The sequence below is a fragment of the Calypte anna genome, chromosome 6 (assembly GCF_003957555.1).
Source record: "Calypte anna isolate BGI_N300 chromosome 6, bCalAnn1_v1.p, whole genome shotgun sequence".
NCBI classification, from domain to species: Eukaryota; Metazoa; Chordata; class Aves; order Apodiformes; family Trochilidae; genus Calypte; species Calypte anna.
Genome location: NC_044252.1, coordinates 33,290,774 through 33,313,687, shown reverse-complemented (window position 1 = coordinate 33,313,687; position 22,914 = coordinate 33,290,774). Strand labels below are relative to the sequence as shown.

Sequence of the window (22,914 nt, the reverse complement as noted above, 5' to 3'; positions counted from 1 at the left end):
ATTTGCCCACCCATCAGAGTTTGGATCTTCCCTCACAGTATCTATTTCAGAGCATCTCAGAAACAGCTTTTACAAAAGAAGTTTTGCAACATTAGGGACTTGCAGTTTAGTGGTTTAAAGCCCAGCTTTTTGCTCTACTAGTAACGCTCTTCTTGCCTAATAATCAGCTCGTTTTTGCAGGAGCCTTTGGTATAGCAGAAATCAAACTGCTTTCTGCACTCCTCTCCTCTTTCACCGGCATCAGCATGCTCAGGTCTAACTCTACATTGATAATTTACAATTACAGCAGAGCCAGAACCTGCTGGAAGCCAGGAACTGTTCACAAACGTGCTCCTCCAGAAGGTGAAAATTACCCAGCCTGGATTTCCTGGCGCCCGCTGACAGCACTGGAGCGCAAGTACAAATCTCCTTCACTGATGCTATTCCCCAATTAACATCCTGCTAATGATGCCAGGTTTTGGACCTAAATTACCCAGAGGCATTGTTTAGTGCCACTTCCCACCTTCCCAAGGCTCGTTTGCACAAAACCCTAATCCAAGTGGAAAGAGCTGACAACGTCCTGCTGCCTTACAACCACAGACCTCGGGGAAGTCACTCAGCTGTCATCTCCCATTTGCAGCACAGCACAGCTTCCAAACCCCATTTTCCATGCCAGGAGATGATCTGCACTCCCAGGGGAAGGGGCTGACCTGCACACCCTCCTTTGCACCCAAGCACCCTGCGGGGCTTTCCCAGGAAAACTGGAGATGTGAGACCCAAGCACGGAGCTGGATCCTGCCGAGCTCATTTGAACTCTGCACCTCAACCCAACGTTGGAAAAAATTCCAATGAAAAGGAAAAGAAGCTGCAGCTGATGGAGATGCTTGCAGTCTGGACATGTTCTCAGTCCCCAGCACCCAGATCACCCTCTCTGGAGGTCTGCAAGCTTTGCAAACCTGTTGGATGAAGCTGAAGAACAGAACTCCCTTTTTTTTCCCCCCGTTATTTGGTGCCTGTTCTTTGTTGTTTTCTTTTTTCTTGAGCACCCACAAAAGCTACTGATGGTTACTAGAAGCAATTAGAAGTCAGCATTCCCCAATAAGGCAGGATAAGGACCTGTCTTTAAGCTCTTGTTTTTAACAGCTTGCTATTTAAATTATTTAACAGAAAGTCCCATAAAAATGAAAAAGCCTTCCAGTGAAAGTACGCTGGCTTTGGGAGTCCTGGAAGACAGCAGAGTATAAACAGAACTATTTGTGATTCTCCTAGCAACACATCCTCAGCAGCATCCTTATTCTGCCAGTACCAGCTGTAACACTGACAAGATTTACATGGAAAAATAATGCTAATAAACCTTTTCTCAGATTTTCAACCTAGCAGAAGCTGCAGAGTACAGTAAGAAAAATAAGTGTAATTCTTTCAATAGTAATGTTATTTTTTCCAGTACACTAAATCCTAGCAAACGTTTGACATTGCAACAGCACTAAGAATTGACAGGGAGTATTCTTTTGACATTGCATTTGTTCCAATATGAAGTCAACAGTCATTAATTCCAGGGTCTATGTCATTTTCAATGCAAGTGCAGCACTCCTGTTGGTGTTTATTAGTTGCACAAATATTATGGGAGAAGTAACCCTTATTATACAGGATTTTATCATGTTGAATTGATTCCTTTTAATTTTATGCATGGAACAATCCAGTAAACAACAAACCCTAAGTATTATTAAAATTTGTGTTTAGGATGCGTAGCAGAGACCAAAATTATAGAAAATAGCATCTAGCAGCTCGGGCAGTCAGGGAAATTGTTTTGCTTTGTAAGGAAAAATGTAAATAGTTTATTCTACAATAGATTCCTGTTTCATCTAAAACTCCACAGACTTATTAAATCACATTTTATTTGTTACCACTTAGTTCTAAAGCTAAAGCTCACAAGAGCATTCAAAGGCATTTGTTGTCTATCTCAGCCATTAGCTAGGATGGGATTTTTATCCAGCATTCTCCCAGAGCCTGCCAATGGAGGGGAGGAAAAAAAGAGACAAATTAAATGCCATATGATGATGTTTATTCCAAAGGAAGCCTTTCAAGGCAATTATGTCATCACTGAAACTAGCTGATGGATAGAGCCATTTTTTGAAATGGTCCTGAGAACCATCACAACTCTACCAGATGTTTGCAGTTTACAGTGCATTATCTCTAAATAATGCATCCCAAAGCTGGTTTTTACAGAATAATGTAACCCAAAGAATCAGCTAAGTTAGTAGCTGCTTCAGTTGTGGTATCTCTTCATTTTTTGGGTTTTTTTTTTTTTGCCAGTGACAACACAGACCCCTTCACAAACTGTAATTTTGCTAGGGAGAAAGAGGAACTTTCTTTTTTTTGGCACTCACAGCAGTAACGTAGGGGACAGAGCTTCAAAAGTCTCCAGACCACAGTCTGAAAAGCTCCAATTTAGGCAAATAGGTAATAATGCTCTGTAATCCCTCAAAGAGGTGCAAACTTTTCAAACCAGGAAGATTACAAGGTCAGGGGAGTTCACCCTTTGCTTGATAAAACACAGAATACATAAATGCTGCAGGAAGAACGAATTCAGCCTTGAGCAATAAAGAAGGAAGTTCAAGAGGGAGAAAATTCAAGTTCATTGCCTAAGGGTTTCAAAAACAGTTTGGTTTATTTTTTTGTTTGGTGTTTTGTTGGTTTGTTGCTTTTTTAATAATAAAACCCCCCACACTACTAGTTTAGACATTTACCAGCACTGCCCTGCCTATTCTCTATTATTCTATGTGAACACTTTTTATAAATAGCATAAAGATATCACATCAGTTTTATATCTCAATAGATACATTGGCAAGGCTTCCTAAGAGCTGCCTGCAGCACTGCTTTTTACACCACAATAACTGGGCATATCCTGAACCCTTGAATTTACCCAGCACTCGTATTTTATCCTCATACTTGTGTGTTAAAACTCAATAATAAATTTGCAGCATACAGGAGAGTATAAATAATAATTAGTAACTGGCTAAGATTACTCATGTTTTCCCCTATTTTTACCCAATACATTTGGTTCACTGCTTACTAAGGATACTACTATATGTTTTTTAAGTTTGGTCAGCTATTGTAGCAACTGGATTCCTTTTAAAAAACTCAAAGTGAAATTAATGAAGTGGAAATATCTCAAAGTCAAAGAAATAACATGACATTGGAAGCAGTCTGCTTAACTCTAAAATTAAGAAAACCATTTAGATTTCGTGTAAAATATCCTTGGGTTGTTATCACTGGTTATATATATATATATATAAATATATATATGTATATATATCAGTGGTATATTTAGCATTAATGTTTCTACATTAGGCTACTATACTGTGTTTGTTCAAATGAAGTACACCCAATTTCTTTCAAGTTTCTATTCTTTTGGGGTAGAAGTATGTTATATCCTACCCTATACTACCCTACCCCATACTTCCAGAACTACTTATAGAAAATTTTTAATTGTTTTATTTAAATATACATACACATTAAATTTTATTATAACATTTAGACAACTAAAAATGGCCCATGAGGCAGAGATTTCTCCTGAGAAGGTATAGCCTTGATACATTCAGAAGCTTAAAGATGCTGCAGATCACTCCAGAGCCTTCCTTTACACGTTAAAGCTCAATTGCTTGCAATCCCTTGCATTATTTTTCCTTCAAGCCATTACACAGGTGGCCAAAACCCCTGCATGCAGGAGCAGAGAGGTGCACAGAACTTTACAGCTGCAGCTCTGCAGCCTTCTTGTGGTCTGAAAACACAGAGGTTGAAACCTGCACCTTGAAACTTGGAAAGCTGAGCTCCACTCAGCTTATTAACACATTTAGTCCTTGAGAATAATATCATAATACTGGCAGAAATAAACTGGAAGGCAAGCCACCAATCTCCTTCTCCTTCATTAACAAATCAGGCTGGAAATTCAGCCCTGTAATTCACCTGCCAGGGCAGTGACTTTGCAGAGTTTGGGGTTAAGGTTTTGCAAAGATTTCTTTATGCCCCTAAGCTTGCCCTGCTGATGCCAATATGAACAGGACTGTGGGGTCCTCAGAATTGAGGTGAGAAGCACATAAAATAGACTTTCTTCCTAGAAATGCCCATGGCATTGCTGAGCTGAGGAGGGGAAATCTGGAGAGCATCAGTGAATGGGGAACTGAAAAGGAAGGGATTTATTTAATGCTCAGGAGAACCTGGTGGATTTCCATACATACCCTGAAGTTTTCTGTACTAACTTAAGGCTTCTCTATGCATCAACATTATTATTATTATATTAAATTAGATCATATTATTACTATATTATATTATTTAATAGTTTATTTCCATACTCAAAAATAAGGGGAACACTGCTTAAGGGTGATCAGCCAGAAATTTATATAAACAAAGGAAGGCTAAAACCTGAAAAATAAGCTTTCTGATTACTTAAGCATTTAGGTTATCCAAGTCTTCTCATCGGATCAGAGTTTGTTCAAAGAGATTCCATTGGAAAAGTTGAAATCTATTAGCTGTATTTAATAATTCAAATTCCAAGCCCTTATTAGCCTCCTGACAGAGGGAACCGTGAACTCTGGGGAACTCATGTAAACCAAGCAGCTCCATCTCAGCAGCATCCAAAAATCCTGCAGCTTCTACCCTATTTCCCAGCCACATCTCAGCCTTGCTTTGTGTTCCAGAAAACACCAGTGAGCTGAGGAAGGGGCAGCAGAACTGCAGAGAAGTGGTGTGGGCAAAGGAAAGGCATTAAATTCCCTTTTCCAGTCTCCCAGTCTAGGTCCAGGCTTTGCCCGTGGCAAACTCCCATTCCCCAGGAAAGCAGTGGGAATGTTGGCACCAACTTCAGTGGAATAAAAAAGGATAGAACTGAAGCACAGTCTGATCTCAAGTACAGGTTGGATGATTAAGCAAAGCCTCCCAGGAGACAGGGTTGTAAATGCCAGTGCTTAAGGAAGGCAAAACTGGAGTCCAAACCTTGCCCCAGACAAAAAGGCAACAAACCAACAAAAAAAAAGTCTTACATAAACTCCTCCATGTTCATTATTTAACTGGCAATCAGCTGTTAGCTCCACCATTCTCTTATCAAAGTGCATGTACAGCTCTCCCTGGAGACACCAAGATCTGAGCAAGGCTTAAAAAAAAATAAAAATTGGGGTCTTTTGGTTGTTGTCGTTCTTAATCACAGATATCTATAAAATTATTAGCACAAGCTACTTACTAGTGGGAATAGAAAACTCTAGATCAGATTAATTAATCAGGCCTGTGCAATTGGGAAAGGGAGCCAAGCAATTTTTGAAGAATCAATTTATTGGCTATTAAAGACACTTTAAATTAACTGCATCAGAGCATATAGTACCCCATTTATCTCTTCCTATTCTGTAAAATATCACCAGGGCTCCTGGTTTGATTTGGGTTATTGGACTCCATTAATTCCATCTCTTAAGTCCTTCCAAACAGACCCAGAGATCCAGCAGCCCAAAGGTTATGGGGTTAAAATGGTACCTGAAATGATCTGAAAGCTGAGACATGTCAGAGGTACCCTCAGAAAACACCAAGCCAATACTTCAGGATAAATTTTGTGCTAGGGGATCCCACTGTCAAGTGCCAGAAAACTGACTTTGACAGCTCTGAGGTATCCTGAGAGAGGTTTGTAAATGAGTGTCTTTCAGATCTAAAACCCCATTTCTGTAAGCCTCTTTTTATGGGTAAAAACATGTGCCCTCTTTTCAGATGTAATTACTGAATATTTCTCATCTTTGTAAATGCAACGTTTCCTATTTGCTACAGTTTCTTAGCAGTGCCTGAATTCACATTAGCAGATCTGAAAACTAATGGATTTAATGACTGGTGTGTTACTGGATGGAGGATTTTGGTAAACTCATTAATTTACCAGACCATTATGGAACATTTGCTTCCAGTAGTTTTGCATCAATGAAACTGCAGTGGGTTTGGTTTGGACAGTGGTTTTTTACAACATAATTTAGTTGTCTCTAAAGCTAATGGCTCTCCAATTGCAGGCTAATGGATGAAGTTCAGATCTCATAAAATACTTATTTATTCACTAAAGTATTCCAAAATCCCAGCCCTAGAAAGACAGGCAAACAAAGGGACAGCAGCAACAGTTGTAGATCTGTTCCTACCATCACCATCTCTGGAAGCTGTGAACCCAAGGGGCTCTGTGTGCAGAATGTCTCTCAAATAAAGGCTTCATTTCACTCAGTATGTTACTATAATAAAAAAAACAGCCAATACAGGATACTAATACTCCTCACAAAGCAAGACTGACTTCTTAATTAGGGTTTCAACTGGAACAAAAAATTCCTGACTTTAAAATATACTTCATTTATTTGCCTCTCCCCCCCCCAAACATTTGTCTGTGTTTGCACATCATGTATTAAAGGCACAGGGATAACTGATCTTACCCCCACCCCTAGCAGGGCACATAGTACAGAAAAATCCCTTTACCACCCTACTCCATTTTTTTCTTCAGGCTTTTCTCTAGCATTTCCAACTTATAATCACTTCTCACCACAAAGAGAGGGTTGGTCACCATGGTGTCAGACACCAGGCCTCTATATGCATACCTAGTTTGGAAACTTAAGTCTCTACCATCCTCAGACTTCATTATTTGAATGGTTCTTGTCCCAAATCTTGCCTCTGTGCTTTCTTTACAGACTTTCTACTGCATCACACAGCTTCATATAAAAACTTCCCTTTCTAAAATGACTGCTGCTCACTCACTGCAACCTCAATCTGATGAGTTGGATAGAAAAAGGCAAACTAGATGGATTCTAGATTTTTTCAGTTACTTGTTCACAAACACAGGGAAGTAAAACATGGAAAAGAGTTTCAGTAATGATGCGTTTACACGAGATTTTTTGAAAGCAATTTGCTGGCCCAAGAGTCCAACACTGCAGTGCACAAATAGTCTGCCACGCACGTTCTTGTATCTCAACTTCTGGGTAATTTTACTGTTACTTTTAGAAACCCATAAACATTCAATTTTCCACTGAAAAGAATTTCTCCATTATGCTTTCTTGAATTAAAACTAAATATAGACTTGTCATAAGGATTCACTCACTTTATGCCACTGGGTAGACTTTATAAAACATGTTGTTCCAGGTTCAAAACTCTTCCAAAGTTTCACATGTTTAGACAACAGAAATTTCATCTAAAGTGTATTTCAAATACCACACTTCAAGGTCCCTTTACTCATTTCAGATTGTACTCTGAGTCCCTGTAAGGGTACACAGCTCTTTAAATGGGAGATAGTTGCAGAACAGTTGGATTAAGTGGGAATTTGGTAATTGGGCAAATCTTAGGATTAAGAGGAAATGTATGCAATAGGAGAGTAAAACTGAGAACTTCAGATGAGGTGTAAAAATGAGGTCTTAACTCTCCAGTTACTACAGACCCCATATGATCTGTACAGCAATAGAGCTGTTAGGTTTTGGAGCTGGATGCTTTGGGAGGCAGCTGGAATCTTTTCATCCTTGAGGAGGTGCTTATATTTCAACAGCAGATTAAGTTGTTTCAGTGAATCATCACAGGTTTTTTGGTAGGGTTTTTATTTTCTTAGTGCTTTAGGATCCTTTGGGATAAGAAGCTGTATTATAAAGGCATATTACTGCTTCCAGTAAAGGCTGCCTTCTTAGGTATCTGAAGCAAAACCTTAATTGATGCACTGCTGACTTCTTCAAGAAACTTCAATAGTTCATGAATTTTATGCATACAGGAGTACCAACCAGTTGCTAAAAATAATTAATCTAAATCAGGTTTTAGATGGAGGTAAATGAAAAAAAAATTAAAAGAATGACACCTCTAATGACCAACTTCCTTGCAAACATATAGAGTACATTACAAAAAAGAAATGTTTGACACAGAATAATGCCAGTTTGACACTTCTTGCTACTAAACATTTGCAGTAAAGGAACTTTAAGAGTGATCAGTGCACCAGGCTTTATTTGCACAAAGGCACTGGGTTTTAATTTTCCCTGTACTTTTTATTAACTCCCAACTTAATTCAGACCATTCACTTCCTGAGAGCCCATGCTGCCTGATGTGGAGACAATGTGACAGTCACAGTCCCTGTCCTCAAAAAAAAACCAACCAAAAACTCCTGGTTCCACAAACCCAAGGAGGAACCTCGCTCCTCTCTGAGGAGCAGCTGGTAGCAAGTCCAGATAAAAGGCTCCTACCAAACCCTCAAAGTTTTCCCAGATTCATCCGGGTTGGAAAGGACCTCTGGGATCACCAAGTCCAACCCTTGATCCACTCCCCCTGTGGTTCCCAGCCCATGGCACTGAGTGCCACATCCAGGCTCTTTTTAAGTATCTCCAGGGATGGAGAATCCAGTACTTCCCTGGGCAGCCCATTCCAATGCCTCAGCACCTTCTCTGGATAGAATTTCTTCCTAATATCCAACCTAAATGAGCTTAAGCCCATGCCTTGCTTGTATTACTTGGGAGCAGAGCCCGACCCTCCCCTGGCTCCAACCTCCTTTCAGGGAGTTGTAGAGAGTGATGAGGTCTCCCCTGAGCCTCCTCTTCTCCAGCCTCAACACCCCCAGCTCCCTCAGCCCTTCCTCACAGGACTTGTGCTGGATCCCTTCACAGCCTCCTTGCTCTTCTCTGGACCTGCTCCAGCACCTCAATCTCCTTCCTGAGCTGAGGGGCCCAGAACTGGACACAGGACTCAAGCTGTGGCCTCACCAGAGCTGAGCACAGGGGCAGAATCCCTTCCCTGGACCTGTTGGCCACACTGGCCAGGATGCCATTGGCCTTCTTGGCCACCTGGGCACACTGCTGGCTCATGTTCAGCTTCCTGGCAATCCAGACTCCCAGGTCCCTTTCTGCCACTCCGTGCCCAGCCCAGTCCTATATAAGGCAGACTGTAATTTAGGAGCATGTGAGTGGCAGCCGTTTCTATCGAAGGGAAAAAAGTTCAAATATTGCAAACCTTGAGTGCATCTCTGGTGGGGGGGGGAAGCAGCATTCCTGTTGTTACACGAGGTGTTTTGTTGCTTGTTTTTTCACTCTTTTTGTGCACAGGCATCATGGTGAGTAAGGAGCCCAGCAAATGCCTACTCACTGCCTCAGAAAGCGAGGTCGAGCCTGCAGCTTCGCTGGCGCTGGAGATGAAATATTCCCTGGATCCCAACCGGCAGATCAAGAAACGCAACAAAGCCCTCCAGGTGAGGTTCAAAGATATCTGCGAGGCCCAGAACGAGCAGAGGGAGAAGCAGCTCTCCGGCACCCAGGACCCCGACAAGAAAGAAGCCAAAGCCCTTGCCTACAAAACGACGTATCGCAAGTACATGACGGTGCCCGCCCGGAGGTCGATCCCCAACGTCACCAAGAGCACAGGAGTTCAGACTTCACCCGATCTTAAAAAGTGTTACCAAACTTTTCCCCTGGACCGGAAAAAAGGGAATAACATCCTCAAGAGCGCTTCCTCGGCCGTCGACACCTTTAAGGGGGAAAACAACGGGTTCCTCATCGACGTGAAGGACAAGGAGGGCAGAAGCTCAGGGGAAGGCACCATCCAGTGGGGCAGGAAGGCCAGCAGCCTCCAGACGGCCGAGTTCATCTCCCACCTCCACGAGCGCGCGGGGGCCGCCGGCGCCAACGGGGCTGAGGCCTGGCCAAGCACGGAGCCGCCTCTTCCTCTCCCAAACTCCTCCGACATCTCGGAGGGGGACCCCTTGGCCACCACGGCCCGGCCACCCGGCCGAGGGAAGCGGCCATCGGGGCGGCCGGCGAGCGAGGAGCTGGCTCAGCCCCTCCCCGGGAGGGTCTTCAAGACAGAAGTGGCCTCCGTCTATCTACCGGCGGCCGGTTCCGACCCGGCGACCGAGCCCGACTGCTTGCCCTGCCCGACGGCCGAGGAGGAGGAGGACAAGAGGACGGTCCAACTGAACGGTGTCCAGCCCCAGGTTGGAGAGGCTGGAGCCTGCTCCAGGCGGGCGCAGTGCCAAGGCGCCCCGTGTGCTGACCCACAGGGTCTTCGGGTCAACGTTGGGCCCCCTGAGGAGAACCAACCCTGCCAGGCGGCCGTGGCGCTGAGCGAGGAATGCCAACAAATCGTGCCTCACACCGAAGTTGTGGACTTGAAAGCCCAGCTTCAGATGATGGAAAGTTTGATCAGCTCTAGTCAGGAAACCATAAAAGTGTTGTTGGGTGTTATACAGGAGCTAGAGAAAGGAGAAGCTCACAGAGAAGGGTGAGTAGATGCCTCTTAAATAAGTTGTTCTCAATGCCTTTTCCTCACAAGTCTTGCCTGGGATTTTCTAACATCATTTTGCACGCGTTGCCCCGTGGCACTCCAGGAGGTTTTACACATCACTTTGGTCGTGCAGACCAAGTCTTGTGGCTCTAGAGGCAAGTTTGAGGGAAACCTACCAAAACCTACCAGTGGTATTCACAACTGCTTGCCCTACAGTGTAATCAAGGAGTGATTTAACAAAGCACCTAGAATATTTTTTTCTTGTACCTTTTCTAATGAGCACAGAACGAGCAGCACTCCAAACAGGATTAGCAAGGATGCTTTCACATCAGCAACTTGTATTAGCTGTAATACCTCACAAGGCATGAAAAGCAGCAGAAAAAATATTAATTCTGTAAGAGACTTACTTTTTAAGATTAAGGGATATTATTGCAACTCTTAATATAATTCCATTACTGGCATAGGAAATCTTGCCTGGTTTACTTTCACCTTCTGAAATGTTAATATTTCTTTCAGAAGGAAATTAAATTAAAACTTAGGAGAATGAAAGCATGTTTTGTTGAAGCACTGACTACAAACATAAGCATAAAGAAATTTTTTATCCCTAACTTATATTCCTTAAACCAACCTATACAGCATTAGAAATGTTACTTTAAAACAGAACAGCCTTTATTCTTTACCCAGGTAGTCCAACCCACCTCTTGCATTACCTAAACAAGCCTTTTTCAGACTAACTTGACTTAGTTCACTAATCTTTATTCAAGGAATGCACCTCAGTATGAATGTGTACTGTTTATGTGGCTTTCAATACTTTTGCAATTAAATCATAATTCATAAGAAATCTGGATTTTAAAATTAGAAACCAGTAGCTCTTGCTACCTGAAGCAGCACCTCTTTTGAGTAAAAAAAAAAACCCCAAAAAACCCAACATTGTGAGATTTGTGGTTCAGTTCCTTCTCTATGGCATGTAAAAAACACCCCGTTAATCCTAAAAATGAAAGCTGCTTTTCATTTAAAAAACCATCCTAGCTGTTGCACAATGTTGGCAAAACAGCCTTAGTAGTTTGTTTTACAGCTGTTTGTAGTATTTTTAGCATAATTTGTCAAATATTGCATCTTCAGATTGGGAAGCTTATTGATCGAGCCAAAAGCAGCACAGACTTTTTTCTTTTTTTAATTCTTATTCAGAAGTATTTCTCTGACTTTAGCTTAGAGAAACTGCAAGAGAACTGGAAAGAAGGGACACGTTGCTTGTCAAATCACGAAACAGAGAAACACATTTCTTCATCATAACTCACTGAGAACCCTTTGTGTATGAAGACATCCACCCACAAAATCAGCTGCTCCAAACACCACTGCTCCCTCCATACATTTATATATATGTATTTTTACCTTTCCAAAGAGAGCAGAGCAACAGGTGCAGCAAATAATTATGGTTTTTATTGACCTGACTTCAGCAGACCCATTTAATGTAGCCAACATTCTGAGTCTATCCCTGCTCCCAGCACAAAAGTCTTGCCTAAAAACTATGGGTGTTTGCTCATACCTTCAAATAATCCTCCTGAAGTTGTCAGCCTGACGAAGCTGTAGCTTGTATTACTACTAAAATAGTCTAATAAGTCATAAACCCCAGTTCCTAGGATTATCTCTGCTACACACAAACTTATGAATGAGAATCTGCAAGACTGCATTATATTTGACCAAAAAAAAAAAAAAAAAAATAATTATTTATTAGTACTCCTTTATTTTCCCCCCATAGATTCCTCAGCAGTGGTGAAATCACCACCCAAAGATACTTCCCACATTTTCTTTTCCAACAAGTCCTGGTACATGGAAGAGACAAATCAAATATTTTCATGATTATTTGATGTTAACAAGTGGCAGATTTGTATCAGTGGCCAAGTTTAATTATGGGAACTGTGAGCGAATCATCTACAAATCTATGTGAGATTTCAGACAGCAGGGTTGTTTTACAGGCAAGGACATACAAAGGTGCTGCTTTAAAACTTAACAAGAGAAAACAAAACAAAACCAAACAAAACACAGCCTCTTCTTGGAGCTGCATCCAGCTCCGGGCATGTCCCAAAAACGCCTCCTCCCAGCTAGATGGAGAAGGAGGAAAAGGAGATGCACACCTGCATTATTTTCTCCTGGTTTAGGAATTCTTGTATTCCAGACCCATCTAACTTGCTAATACTTGAGTGATTTTAAAGGAGATGGCAAACAGGGGTCCAGCATCGTGTTTGGGACATTTGTTCTCCCCTGATCCCACTGAGGAGCTGAAAGAACACTCTGTTCCCATGCAAAGCACCCATGTGTTATTAACACAAAGCCTGTCTTTATCCCAATTTCCCTCAAATTAGACAACTATTTCAATAATAGGTCCCCCCATCCTTCTATTAGAATAATTCTTTCCCATTATTGCTTTCATTTTGGTATTTTTTGCCACAGAGACCCACCACTGTGTACCCAATTACACAGCAGCTCCATTTCAACATGTTCATCTTCTTTCCTTTTATAATTGGCTGCTCAGTGAATTTATAACAAGAAATTAAAAGCAGTGCTACTGCTCCCTCTCTACTTACTGTAGCATGTATGAGTCTTCCACCTCCTAAACCAGAAATGTTCTGTGTTCATGGCACTCTCCTGCTTTTCTTAGGTTTCTTTTTTACACTTACTTTCTTACACTAACCTACCTTAACAAACAAATAACACTTCTGGTTCAGGTAAAACACCACTACCAAAAAAAAGCAAACCAACAAAAAAAAAACCCCACCCTAACTCTCAGCTACATCTCCTCATCAGGTTTTTCCCATTCCAAGAAAGTCAGTGTTCTTTCAGTGCTGCTGCAGTGCCATGGGACTCGTGCTCAGTGGATTCATTTTCACTAATACGCGGTAGGTCTTGAACTGCTATTACTGCAATTCATCACTAAATGAGCCTGTGCCAGCAAAAAAACTGTATCAGCATCTCTGAAGACAGCAGTATCATCCTTTGGGTGAACATCATCTATGTATACATTTCAAAAATGTCAGCACTACATTATCTGCAATTAGCAACAACAGACAGCGCTCAGCTCTGCTGGAGGGGAAGGGAAAAGCCACGGGAGGAGAAAACCACAGAGCAGCTCCCACACCTGAGAGAGCCCAGGGCTGAGGGGGTTCTGCCAAAGCTGAGTCTGCAAGGGGGCAGAGGGACCTCTCTCTTCCTCTGGCTTGGGATCAGGCCCCGTTTATTGGTCATGGAATGCAGAATTTGGGACATGAGGAAACTCAGCTTATATCATCAAGCAGTGGATAATTTTAATGCCATCAATCTGTCTAAATAGCACATAGTAGATTTGGGAACAGGGGTAGAAATAAATCAATCATCACCACTGGGCTTCTGACCCTCAAGATGAAAGGAATTATTAAAACACTACATATTTTGTATGTGCATATTAATCAGATCTTACTCTGTGGAAGCTTCCACAACAAAAATAAAACCACGTCACAGCAAAAGGCATTCAAGCCCATTTGTATGAAGTCACACATGAATAAAATTAGCAGAGCTATAGCTTTGATTCAGACTTCCAGCCCAAAATTGGAAAAATGTTGAGTATTACATGATGAAGTGCAGCTCGACAACACAAGTTTTATCCTCCAAATGCTGATTATTTAATCTGCTAGTAAACTTATTAACCATCTGTATCAAGCACAGACATAGCTGTCTGTATTCAGACAGAAGGCATTTATTTAAGCAACCCAAATTCTGCTTTGTTTACCTAGATGCAGCTTCACTAAGGGCAGACAGCAGGATTGAAAGCAAAATTCAAGTTGCTAATTCCAAAACCTGGCTAACTGCAGTACTGCTTATGAAATATGTAACAGAAGATGAACAGATAATGAAAAATATTTTGCAGCTGGAGAACACTGATAACCTGCCCTTTAAATCCTTACAGTGAGAAGTAAAAGTAATCTAGGTCCTTCTCATTACAGAACAAATCAGCAATTTTTGTAAACAAAGTACTCAATTTGCCATACAAAAATAAGTCACAGTATTTTGACTCCGACAAGCCAAATGCTACACGTTAGACAAGAGTTAAATGAACCTGTTCCAGAGATAATTTGTATTCATTTATTAGTTGACAGTGGCTGAGGAATATAAAGAGCTCTCCACAAACACTGATGAAGGAAGCAATCCCAGGCTCCTCCGAAGAGGCTTTGAAAGACCACATTCCCATGGATGGAATTTAAATGTAATTTCACAATTCCCAATGAATAAGGGATACTTGTCTGCTCATCATTTCTAAGCAGAAAATAAACCAATACTGTGAGTGTCTGGATGGAAACTTGAACCAGAGGAGACAAGAGCTTCACCTGGTCAGAGAAAGCAAGCTGTCCTCCTCAAGGGCACAAGAATTAAGCATAAACTTAGCATCTTGACTTAGGAACAATGGCAAATGGAAGTCAGATAGGCAAAGTAATTATTGCCCAGATTGTTTGCTTTTCTCCTTTTCAGAAGCTACTGCAGGCCCAGTCCAGCTGTTCTCAGCTCAATTCGAGCAGACGGCAAATAAAAGGCAGTAACAATCTCTGCTGTCTGACTCAATCCATCTACACACACCAGCCAATACTCTTAAAACTAGGAAGTTCCTCATTCCACATAAAGAGAAAATAAAGCTTGAAGAGCTTATAATACTACAGCCTCTGAGAGCACAGCATTTGGAAGTACTGGGCTAGCTGCAGAAATGCTATGAACAGTTTTGTTAGGGATTTCCCCCTCCCTCCCTTCGGTTCTCTTTTGCCTTTCCCATCACAGACATGGCATAGGAACAATTCAAGAAAACAATTTCTAAGGGAAAACCTGGAACCAAAGAGAAGCAATAGATAGATAATCTTAGCAGCAGAAGACAGCTGCACTACAAATAAATACATGAAAGCCTGAAAGAAGACAAAAATTCCATCCGTGATGCACAAATGGTATCATGGACTGAGTGCCGCCAGCTTTTAAGAGACTGTAACAGCAGTCCTTTGGAACAGGACTACAATGAGCAGCTTGATTTTCAGCTCTGATTGTTACATCCAACCATTCTGCCTGTCCTTTGGAGTGGCCACGTTCATTATTTCACCTGAGACCACCACTTAAATCCGCGTCACAACCGAAACTACAGGCGCTGGATTTCAGAGCATACACCACCTACAGAGCATTCCCAGACACAGATACTCTGGAACACCTTGGAGATTGGAACAATTCACCTTTTGAAGGCAGAGTCCTTGATCTGCCCTCAGCAGAAGCAACATGGTTTTCTTTCCAAGCTAGAAACCAGCAGACCAGCTTTCTCCCTTCTGTATCCCACCCCAACAAGCAGAAACCGATCAGACGTGGCAGAGCAATCCACTGCACACCAACACCTCTCAGCTTGACGTCCTCATCACTGGCACAACTTCATTATCTGCCACAAATACACATTTCCTCACAGACTGTTTCAGTGCCTGCTGTCAGTCCACACGAGCACCCTTGAGCCCACTGCTTTTAAAGTGCTCAGTCACCCCAAATGAAAGCTGAGCATTTAAAGATCCAGGATCAGTCAAGCTTAAAGACCCAGCACCATCCAAAGTTTAATCTCCACTTTTTCCTGAATTTGATTCACTAAAAGAATCTGGAGTTAGATCTACAAGGACAGCTAACAAGACTATTTCATAGCATGGTATTTTATAGACCTTCAAAAACTTGATGAGATTTGGGGTTTTGATAGGATTTTTCATTAGAGTTGGACAGTTTGCCTGCTGCTCGTAAGAAAAGCTTCAGATCAAATTGTCAGGGTGGATAAAAAGGGCAAACCTTCACAGTTCACAGATGCTCCTGGAAGATATATCATAGGTATTTGGAGTACTGAGATAGCAGAACATTTAAGATGAAGAGCACTGTGTTAAATAACCCCACTGCCACAGCTAGCTCACAGCTATGGAACACCCTGTGTTAGGGATATAGTGGTAGGACCTTTTCCATAAGCAAATGATGAACAAAACTGAAAAGTGACCTCTTAATAACAACCACTATGTGAAATAAACACATACAAACAAAAAAAGAGGTAATGCTTTTAAGCAAAGTTACTTGATCTTAATATTTACTCTTTTTAAAGTAACAACACTGCAAACACCCCGAGTCTCCGAAAATACAACTTACTTTGCCACTATATTCCAGCTACATTTTGCATATATTTGAAGATAAAAGTATTTAAAGTCTTCCAAAAAAAGAGGGTTTTATATCTAGTTGCTATTCACTAGACTTTAAAAGGAAGGTGTAACAGCTTTCACCACCCCACTCCCCATTTCAGCAGCGTTCAGCAGCACTTCAGGCTTCAAAGTGAAATCAAGGCTGAAGATGTTTCCATCAGATTGGCTCCAGTGACACAAAGGCCAATAAAATCAAACTTGCAACACTCAAATCTGAAAATACTGGTGAAGTATTATAAAAAAAAGTCTAAGTAGACTATGTTCTTGCTAAATATATCCATATGAATTACTGCAGATCATGAGAAACTTCCAGCTCTCACCGAGCTGTCCAAATTACATACCTGCAAGGAGAATTTTTCTGCTAAGTAAGTCTTTTAAAAGAGGATGTTATTTAGGTACTGAATTACCAGCTCTCACTTTACACAATTAATATAATCCTTTAATAATTGCATTTTGACTGTCAGTAGCATTAGAACCCCAAAAGACAGAGCAATGCACTGTGTGCCTTCCCAGTCTTGTAAAAATGAGACAAAATGAGCTGCACAGCACCACATTTCTCATGCACTTCATTCACCATCAAGAGATTTCTCCCCAGATTTTTAACTTCCACCTGCTTTGAGCCACTGTGCTTATATGAACGTGTGTTTATTTTTCATCCTGACTGGGGATAACTGGTTTAGACTGGACAATTTTCATAAAAAGGTTTGTCCAAAGGAGAGGGGGTTTGGTTTTCAACTCCTAAGGCTTGCAGCTACCCCAGGTTCCAAAGACCTGAACATGCAACTCAGCCTTCAGAAAGCTCAAGAAATCCTAATCCTGTACTACAGATTCAGGGAGCTGGGGGTAAGCAAGCATGAGAAATGAAGAATTTTCTTTCTCCTGGTTCCAGTATCCTGAGAAGATGTGATGAAAGCTGAGTGTGGACTACTAATCCATCAGCACAAGAGGATGTTTTGTAGAGATGAACAGAGGTACTTTGACAATATTAAGGCAATTTAAAGTCTGGAATAGTTCAACCTGGCATGACTTAGGTCATTCCTTTGGTAAATGCAAAGAGATTTGTTTACTGCACTGTCACCCATACAAGCTCAGACAAAAATCCCAGGGGATGAGACTTAGAGCATTTGTGTACAAAGCTCAAACAAATACTCAACTGCTGCTCTACAGATCTGCACTGCAGTGCAACCTCAAACTACCCTTATTTAAGAAACAAGAAAACAAAAGTACTGAGACCTGCAAAGAGTTCTGCAAGATGCAACAAAACAACAATTCAGCACTTCCAAGGTGCTGGGTTTCTTTCCAGATAATTCCCCATCCTTCTAGCACTGACCACACAATCAGTGCCCAGCAGTCGTGCTCCACATCCCTCAGTTTGTGCTGCTGGGAATATTTCAAATTTTAAACAAGCTCTTTGTATATTGGATGGTTGAGGGAGTTATTGTTGTCAGCTGATACAGGCAGGGAGTACTGTGCTTACACTGACTCCTCAGTCACTTGGAAATTAATAAAACCCCACAGACTTCTTATTTCTCCCATCTTCCCTCCTTGTTAGCAGCCTTCTTTATTTGAAAGCCTGACCCAAGCAAAATCCAAGGTGTTGTGGTTTAAAATACAGCTACACACCTGGGAAGGCACTATTAGCTCAGAGCTATGGCCCAGCCTTTGGTCTGCTTGGTTGGGAAGATTTCATTTGCATTAAAATTGTGCAGTTATGAATCTCTGACAAAGGGCTATCAGCCACTGGGAAGGGAGTTGAATAATGGCTCTGTGCTTGAGAAAAGAATTCAGCTCAGGGTAGAAGCAACAGGGAGGTGAGGGAGACAGGGATGATGCCCACACCACCCAACACATCACCCCAGCTCATCCCCAGCATGACACACAGCAGAAATTAATTTTAAAATTAGGTGGATGAGAGGGTGGAGGAGCAATGAGAGCTTGGAAGAGGAATATAACACAAGGCAAAGCTGCAGTATTAGGATGGGTGCAGAGCACCTAATGATGAGCTGCAGGTCCAGAAGTCTCAGGGCATCCAAGTAATGATGCTCTGAGGTCAAGGAGCAACTCACAGTAGAGATTTTTGAGTGCCAGGGGTAAAGAGACAGACCTCACCTTAGCATAACTACTGCAGTGCACTCCCTAATAACCTGCTGCAAGCATTTGGCCTAAGAACTCTATGCCAGCAATGCAGTTGTTACTCAGCTAGAGCAAATCCCTTGAATTATTATTAACACCACGAGATGACATTTTAATTAGCCTCCTGATTTTTTGGATGAGACAACAGAGACACAGATAGAGATTCAAGAGAGATGCCAGACCTTGTATGTACCTAACTCCTGGTAAGATCTCATGATTTCACTTGAAATATATTTTAATTCTCTCCATTCTCACTGAGGATTTTTAAAACCACTAAACAGCCCTATTAAAACATTTTTACTTTTTATTTTTTAAACACTCCCTGCCTAACCTGAGTATAATATAAAATGTATTTATGGGGTGAAAGCACGTGAATTGCTGTCTTGGGAGTCGTGCCATACACCCACGTTGCAAATACCTCAAAAAGAAAATTAGTCATCTGCTTCCAACTGTCAGGATTCAGTAAAAGACAACAAACTACTGTCTTGGAAACAGGATGAAAAATCTCACCACTGAGCTTCTGTACATTTCAAAGTATTTTCAGAAACCAAATGAATAATACCAGCCCTGTAATAACAAGACAGAGAGGGAATAAAGTCAAAAAGAGATTCTATTATTTTAGAGCATCAGAGGATTTCTGCTTTCATCCTTTGCCATCAGTTAAAAAACCTTTCAAAAATGAGTGAGGGAATTTGTGCACTGTTTTCTTTTTGTTCTTGTTGTTGTTTGTGTGCATGTTAAAACATAACTTGTACCCAGCATGACAGGTAGGATCTTCCCTACTATTCTGATGACAGCCAGAGGCTGCCTGCCCATACTTACTGATCCCTTGGGACTCATCTCTGGTCCCTCCAGCTGTGCCACCCTGCAGGCTGGCTGCCTGCCCTGCTCCCTGCCTGCAGTTTTCCTTGGAGACAGGATAAGCTTTAATTAATCCTCATATAGTGACTACTTAAAGAAAACCTCCCCAGTGATGCTCACACCAGCAGGGATCTCAGCTAAGAAGGAGAGAATAACCTTGCATCCACATCCCCAGTACCTCTGGAGCTGTGAGCACTGGGACCAGGACCCCAGAGCTGATGTTGCTGGGATCTATGGGGCTCTCAGGGAGATCTCCCCAGCTCCCAAAACACCCTAGGAGCAAACTGGCTCGTGCTTGAGGTCTGTACCACAGGATTTCTGCCTCTGTGCTCCAGTGCACAGGCACTGAGCTTTGCTACAGCTGTGGAGGATGTGGATGGTTCCCAGAAAAGCTTTTTTGGTACCTTCAGAGCAGTATGGGAAGAAGCCACTGTGATGGAAAATCCTGACCACAGCTCCATGCAACTTTGCTAAGAGAACTGGGCAACAGCTTCCAGCCAGCTGGATCTGAGACAGCTCCACAGCCCTGCTTGGGTCTCTGCACAAAGCTACCGAGTTGGCTCCTACTTCTAACACATCCAATCTATTGCAAACAAACAGTGTAAGACAAGCTGACCCCATGCAGGATGCTCTGAAGCAGACTCAAGCTCCTCTGAGTGATCCAAGGATCTCCCCACAGCTGCTGGAGCCAATCCCTGCACTGTCCCAGAAAGGGGAAGAGGCCTTCCCAAAAATGAGATGTTCACTGGGAGACATACCCAAGAATTCTCCCAGGGTTTGTAAGAGGGAACCAAATACTTGCAAATAACCAAATTTGCAAATAAGGAAACACCAGGGAAAAAGAAAAATCTGTAGCTGAAAAAAATAATAAGTAACAAGTGACAGCCCTCCCCAAAAACAAAACACCAAAACCCAACATAGCTCTAAAAAGCAGGATACAATTCAATGTTTGCATCCAGATGTAGACATCAAAGAAAAGAAAAAAACCCAAACACCTCAAGATAAAGCTCAAAGCTCAATATTCCTGATTGTTATCAGGCTGTACTGCTGTCATTTAGGAATGAGAGCTGCTAATTGGTGCTGATGACTCTAATGACAACACAGCAGCAGTAAGGCTACAACAATTTGTCTGCTGGGAAAGTCATTTTTCAGAACACCTTTGTAGGAGCCAAAAGCTGACCCGGGGTGTTTTATACCTGTACATACCTGCTGGTTTGACAGCAAAATATAAGTTCTTAAGGCAACCCGAGGCAGCCATTAATCCAAGAGAAACATGGGGGCTGCTGATAGGAATGCATTTATATGAGGCTTTCCATTGAGCTAGAATAGCAAATCTTTCCTAGGCTAGGCTGTATGGCTAAAAAGGATTTATTTTCATCTACAAAACACACACAAGGAATTCTCCTGCAGTTTACATAGCTAAGCCATGACACGGGTCATAAGGACAGCTAAAACACACGTGACCTGGTGAAGTCATTTATTCTGCCAAAAGGCAAATTATGTTAATTGGAAGGGTGGATAATTTTCTCTTGAAGCATATTATTAGCAGTATTAGCTCTCTAATACTTTACAGTAGGAAACAAAGGTTTTGAGGAGGTCTCCACCAGACTCTTTATGTTTAAATTACTATTCTGTAAAGACAGATAATGTTAGTGTGCTTAACTAGCTGTGCTTTAAACAGTCCCAGCAGCACCAGGTTGGGCATGGAAACAGTACCTTTATACACCAACGTAGAGAGACCCATGGCCAACCCTTCCTCAGCTTTCAGCAGGGACAGAACTGGCACTTCAAAACCACTTCAAAGGCCCAGTGCCTTCTTCAGATCATTTGTTTCACTGTATTTTCAGAAAAACAGCAACAGCAAAAAAAAAAAAAAAGATCTTGCAGTCTGTTTATCCTCCTTGGTGGTGGTAACACGTCAGAAGTGTGATGAACATCAGTACCATCTAAAGAGCATGAACACACTCTGAAGCACAGCCACTTCTGTCAAGTCCTGCCATTAAGTAACTCAATTAATATCAAGTATTCCCTACATTCCCAGCACATAAGGAGAGACATCCAGATGTAACAGATCCATCCTTCTAAATCCCTCTGTGAATTTTTTTTTGCTTTTAATGTGAGTCCAGGATACTTGAATTAGTGCCCCTTCACCAGCTCCCTGCTGAATGATGGGGAAAATAAAAATAAAAAAAAATATCAACACTCACAGATCTGAACTTCCCTCTCTCAGCTCAATGGGCTCTCTAATTTATAGGAGTAAAAAAACTACTCAAATGCAAAGATTTTGATGTTACAGTTGGTGTTTTCAAAAAAGAGCCTCGAGCAGGTGCACCAGTTCTGCAATTCACAGGGATTTAGAGGGTGCAATTCCCTGAGGCTACTCTGAACATCACAGCCTATTATTAGTTACTGCCAGTCCATGTCAGCAAAATGGTTGCTCTTCATTATAATATTTTAATACTTGGAAGTGTTAATTGAGGTTAAGCTCAGGTTGTGCCAAGAATGCTAAAAGAAATGCAATAAAATGAAAGCTTCCTGAAAAAGAAAATATGAAATATAGAGAGCAAACATATGTGGAGAATGGAGGATGGGAATGAGATCCCCTTCCCAAGCTGACACAGCCAGTGAGGTGCAGAGAAACACAACTGACCTAAACCCATCCTTTCTCCAGAGCCTGGAGAAATACCTGACTGCCCATCATGGACATCCATATGAAAACAGGAAACCCAAAATGTAAAGTATCAAAGAATATGGGAAACTGAGCAAACATTCCAGTCAACACATCTGGTTCCCTTCTTGCAGACCAACCTGCATCCCATCAAACCAGGCACAAATAATACCACATTTCCTTTGCTATATTGATAATCTATTTTTAAAAAGACTAAATTTACACCTCCTCAGGTCTATTATCTTTATGGTTACTGGGTAAAAAAGCATTACTGCAGTGCAGGTTCTAGCAACTACACAGAAAGCAACCCAAATAAACCAAAATAATTCCTTCAGCACCCACAAGTACTTTTTCAGGTAGAACATTTTTCCTTTTGTGGTCACTGAGTAACAAATAAGCAGCTGCTGACTGGCAGGGGAAGGGACGAGATTTGGTGGGGTCTTACTCATGGAAGGCAGAGGTGGATGCCAAGAAGAAACTTCTGTTGGAAGGCACAGGTGCCAATAAATGTCCTCTCACTGCACCTCACATCTTAAAGCCAACAGATTCCCAGCAGGGCATTTTTTAGGAGCAGCCCATGCCACATCCCAGACATGCACAGCTCCATGTTAGAAAGGCCCCAGGAGCACCCCAGGGACCACCCAACCTGAGGAGAGCAAGGCTGAGGCCACAACAACCAGAAGAGCAAAAATCAACAGCCTCTAGTTCAACACTGACAATTCCTGGTCACACCTGGTACTTAAATCAATGAGGTATTTCCAAAATCAAGATGTTAAAATTGTAAAATTAGCTGCAAGGCTTCATGCTGGTATT

General features: G+C 41.8%; 2 protein-coding genes across 3 annotated transcripts in view; one reads left to right on the top strand and one right to left on the bottom strand.

The window, feature by feature from the left end:
- Nucleotides 1-22,914, bottom strand: part of DOCK1 (dedicator of cytokinesis 1) — a 267,373-nt gene that overhangs the window by 145,301 nt on the left and 99,158 nt on the right. The gene's annotated exons all lie outside the window — the stretch shown is intronic.
- Nucleotides 1-22,914, top strand: part of INSYN2A (inhibitory synaptic factor 2A) — a 38,973-nt gene that overhangs the window by 6,651 nt on the left and 9,408 nt on the right. Inside the window, exon 2 of the mRNA XM_030453112.1 lies at nucleotides 9,048-10,218. Coding sequence (XP_030308972.1) covers nucleotides 9,053-10,218 — 1,166 coding nt within the window. The 5' untranslated portion in view covers nucleotides 9,048-9,052. The remainder of the gene's footprint in view (nucleotides 1-9,047; nucleotides 10,219-22,914) is intronic.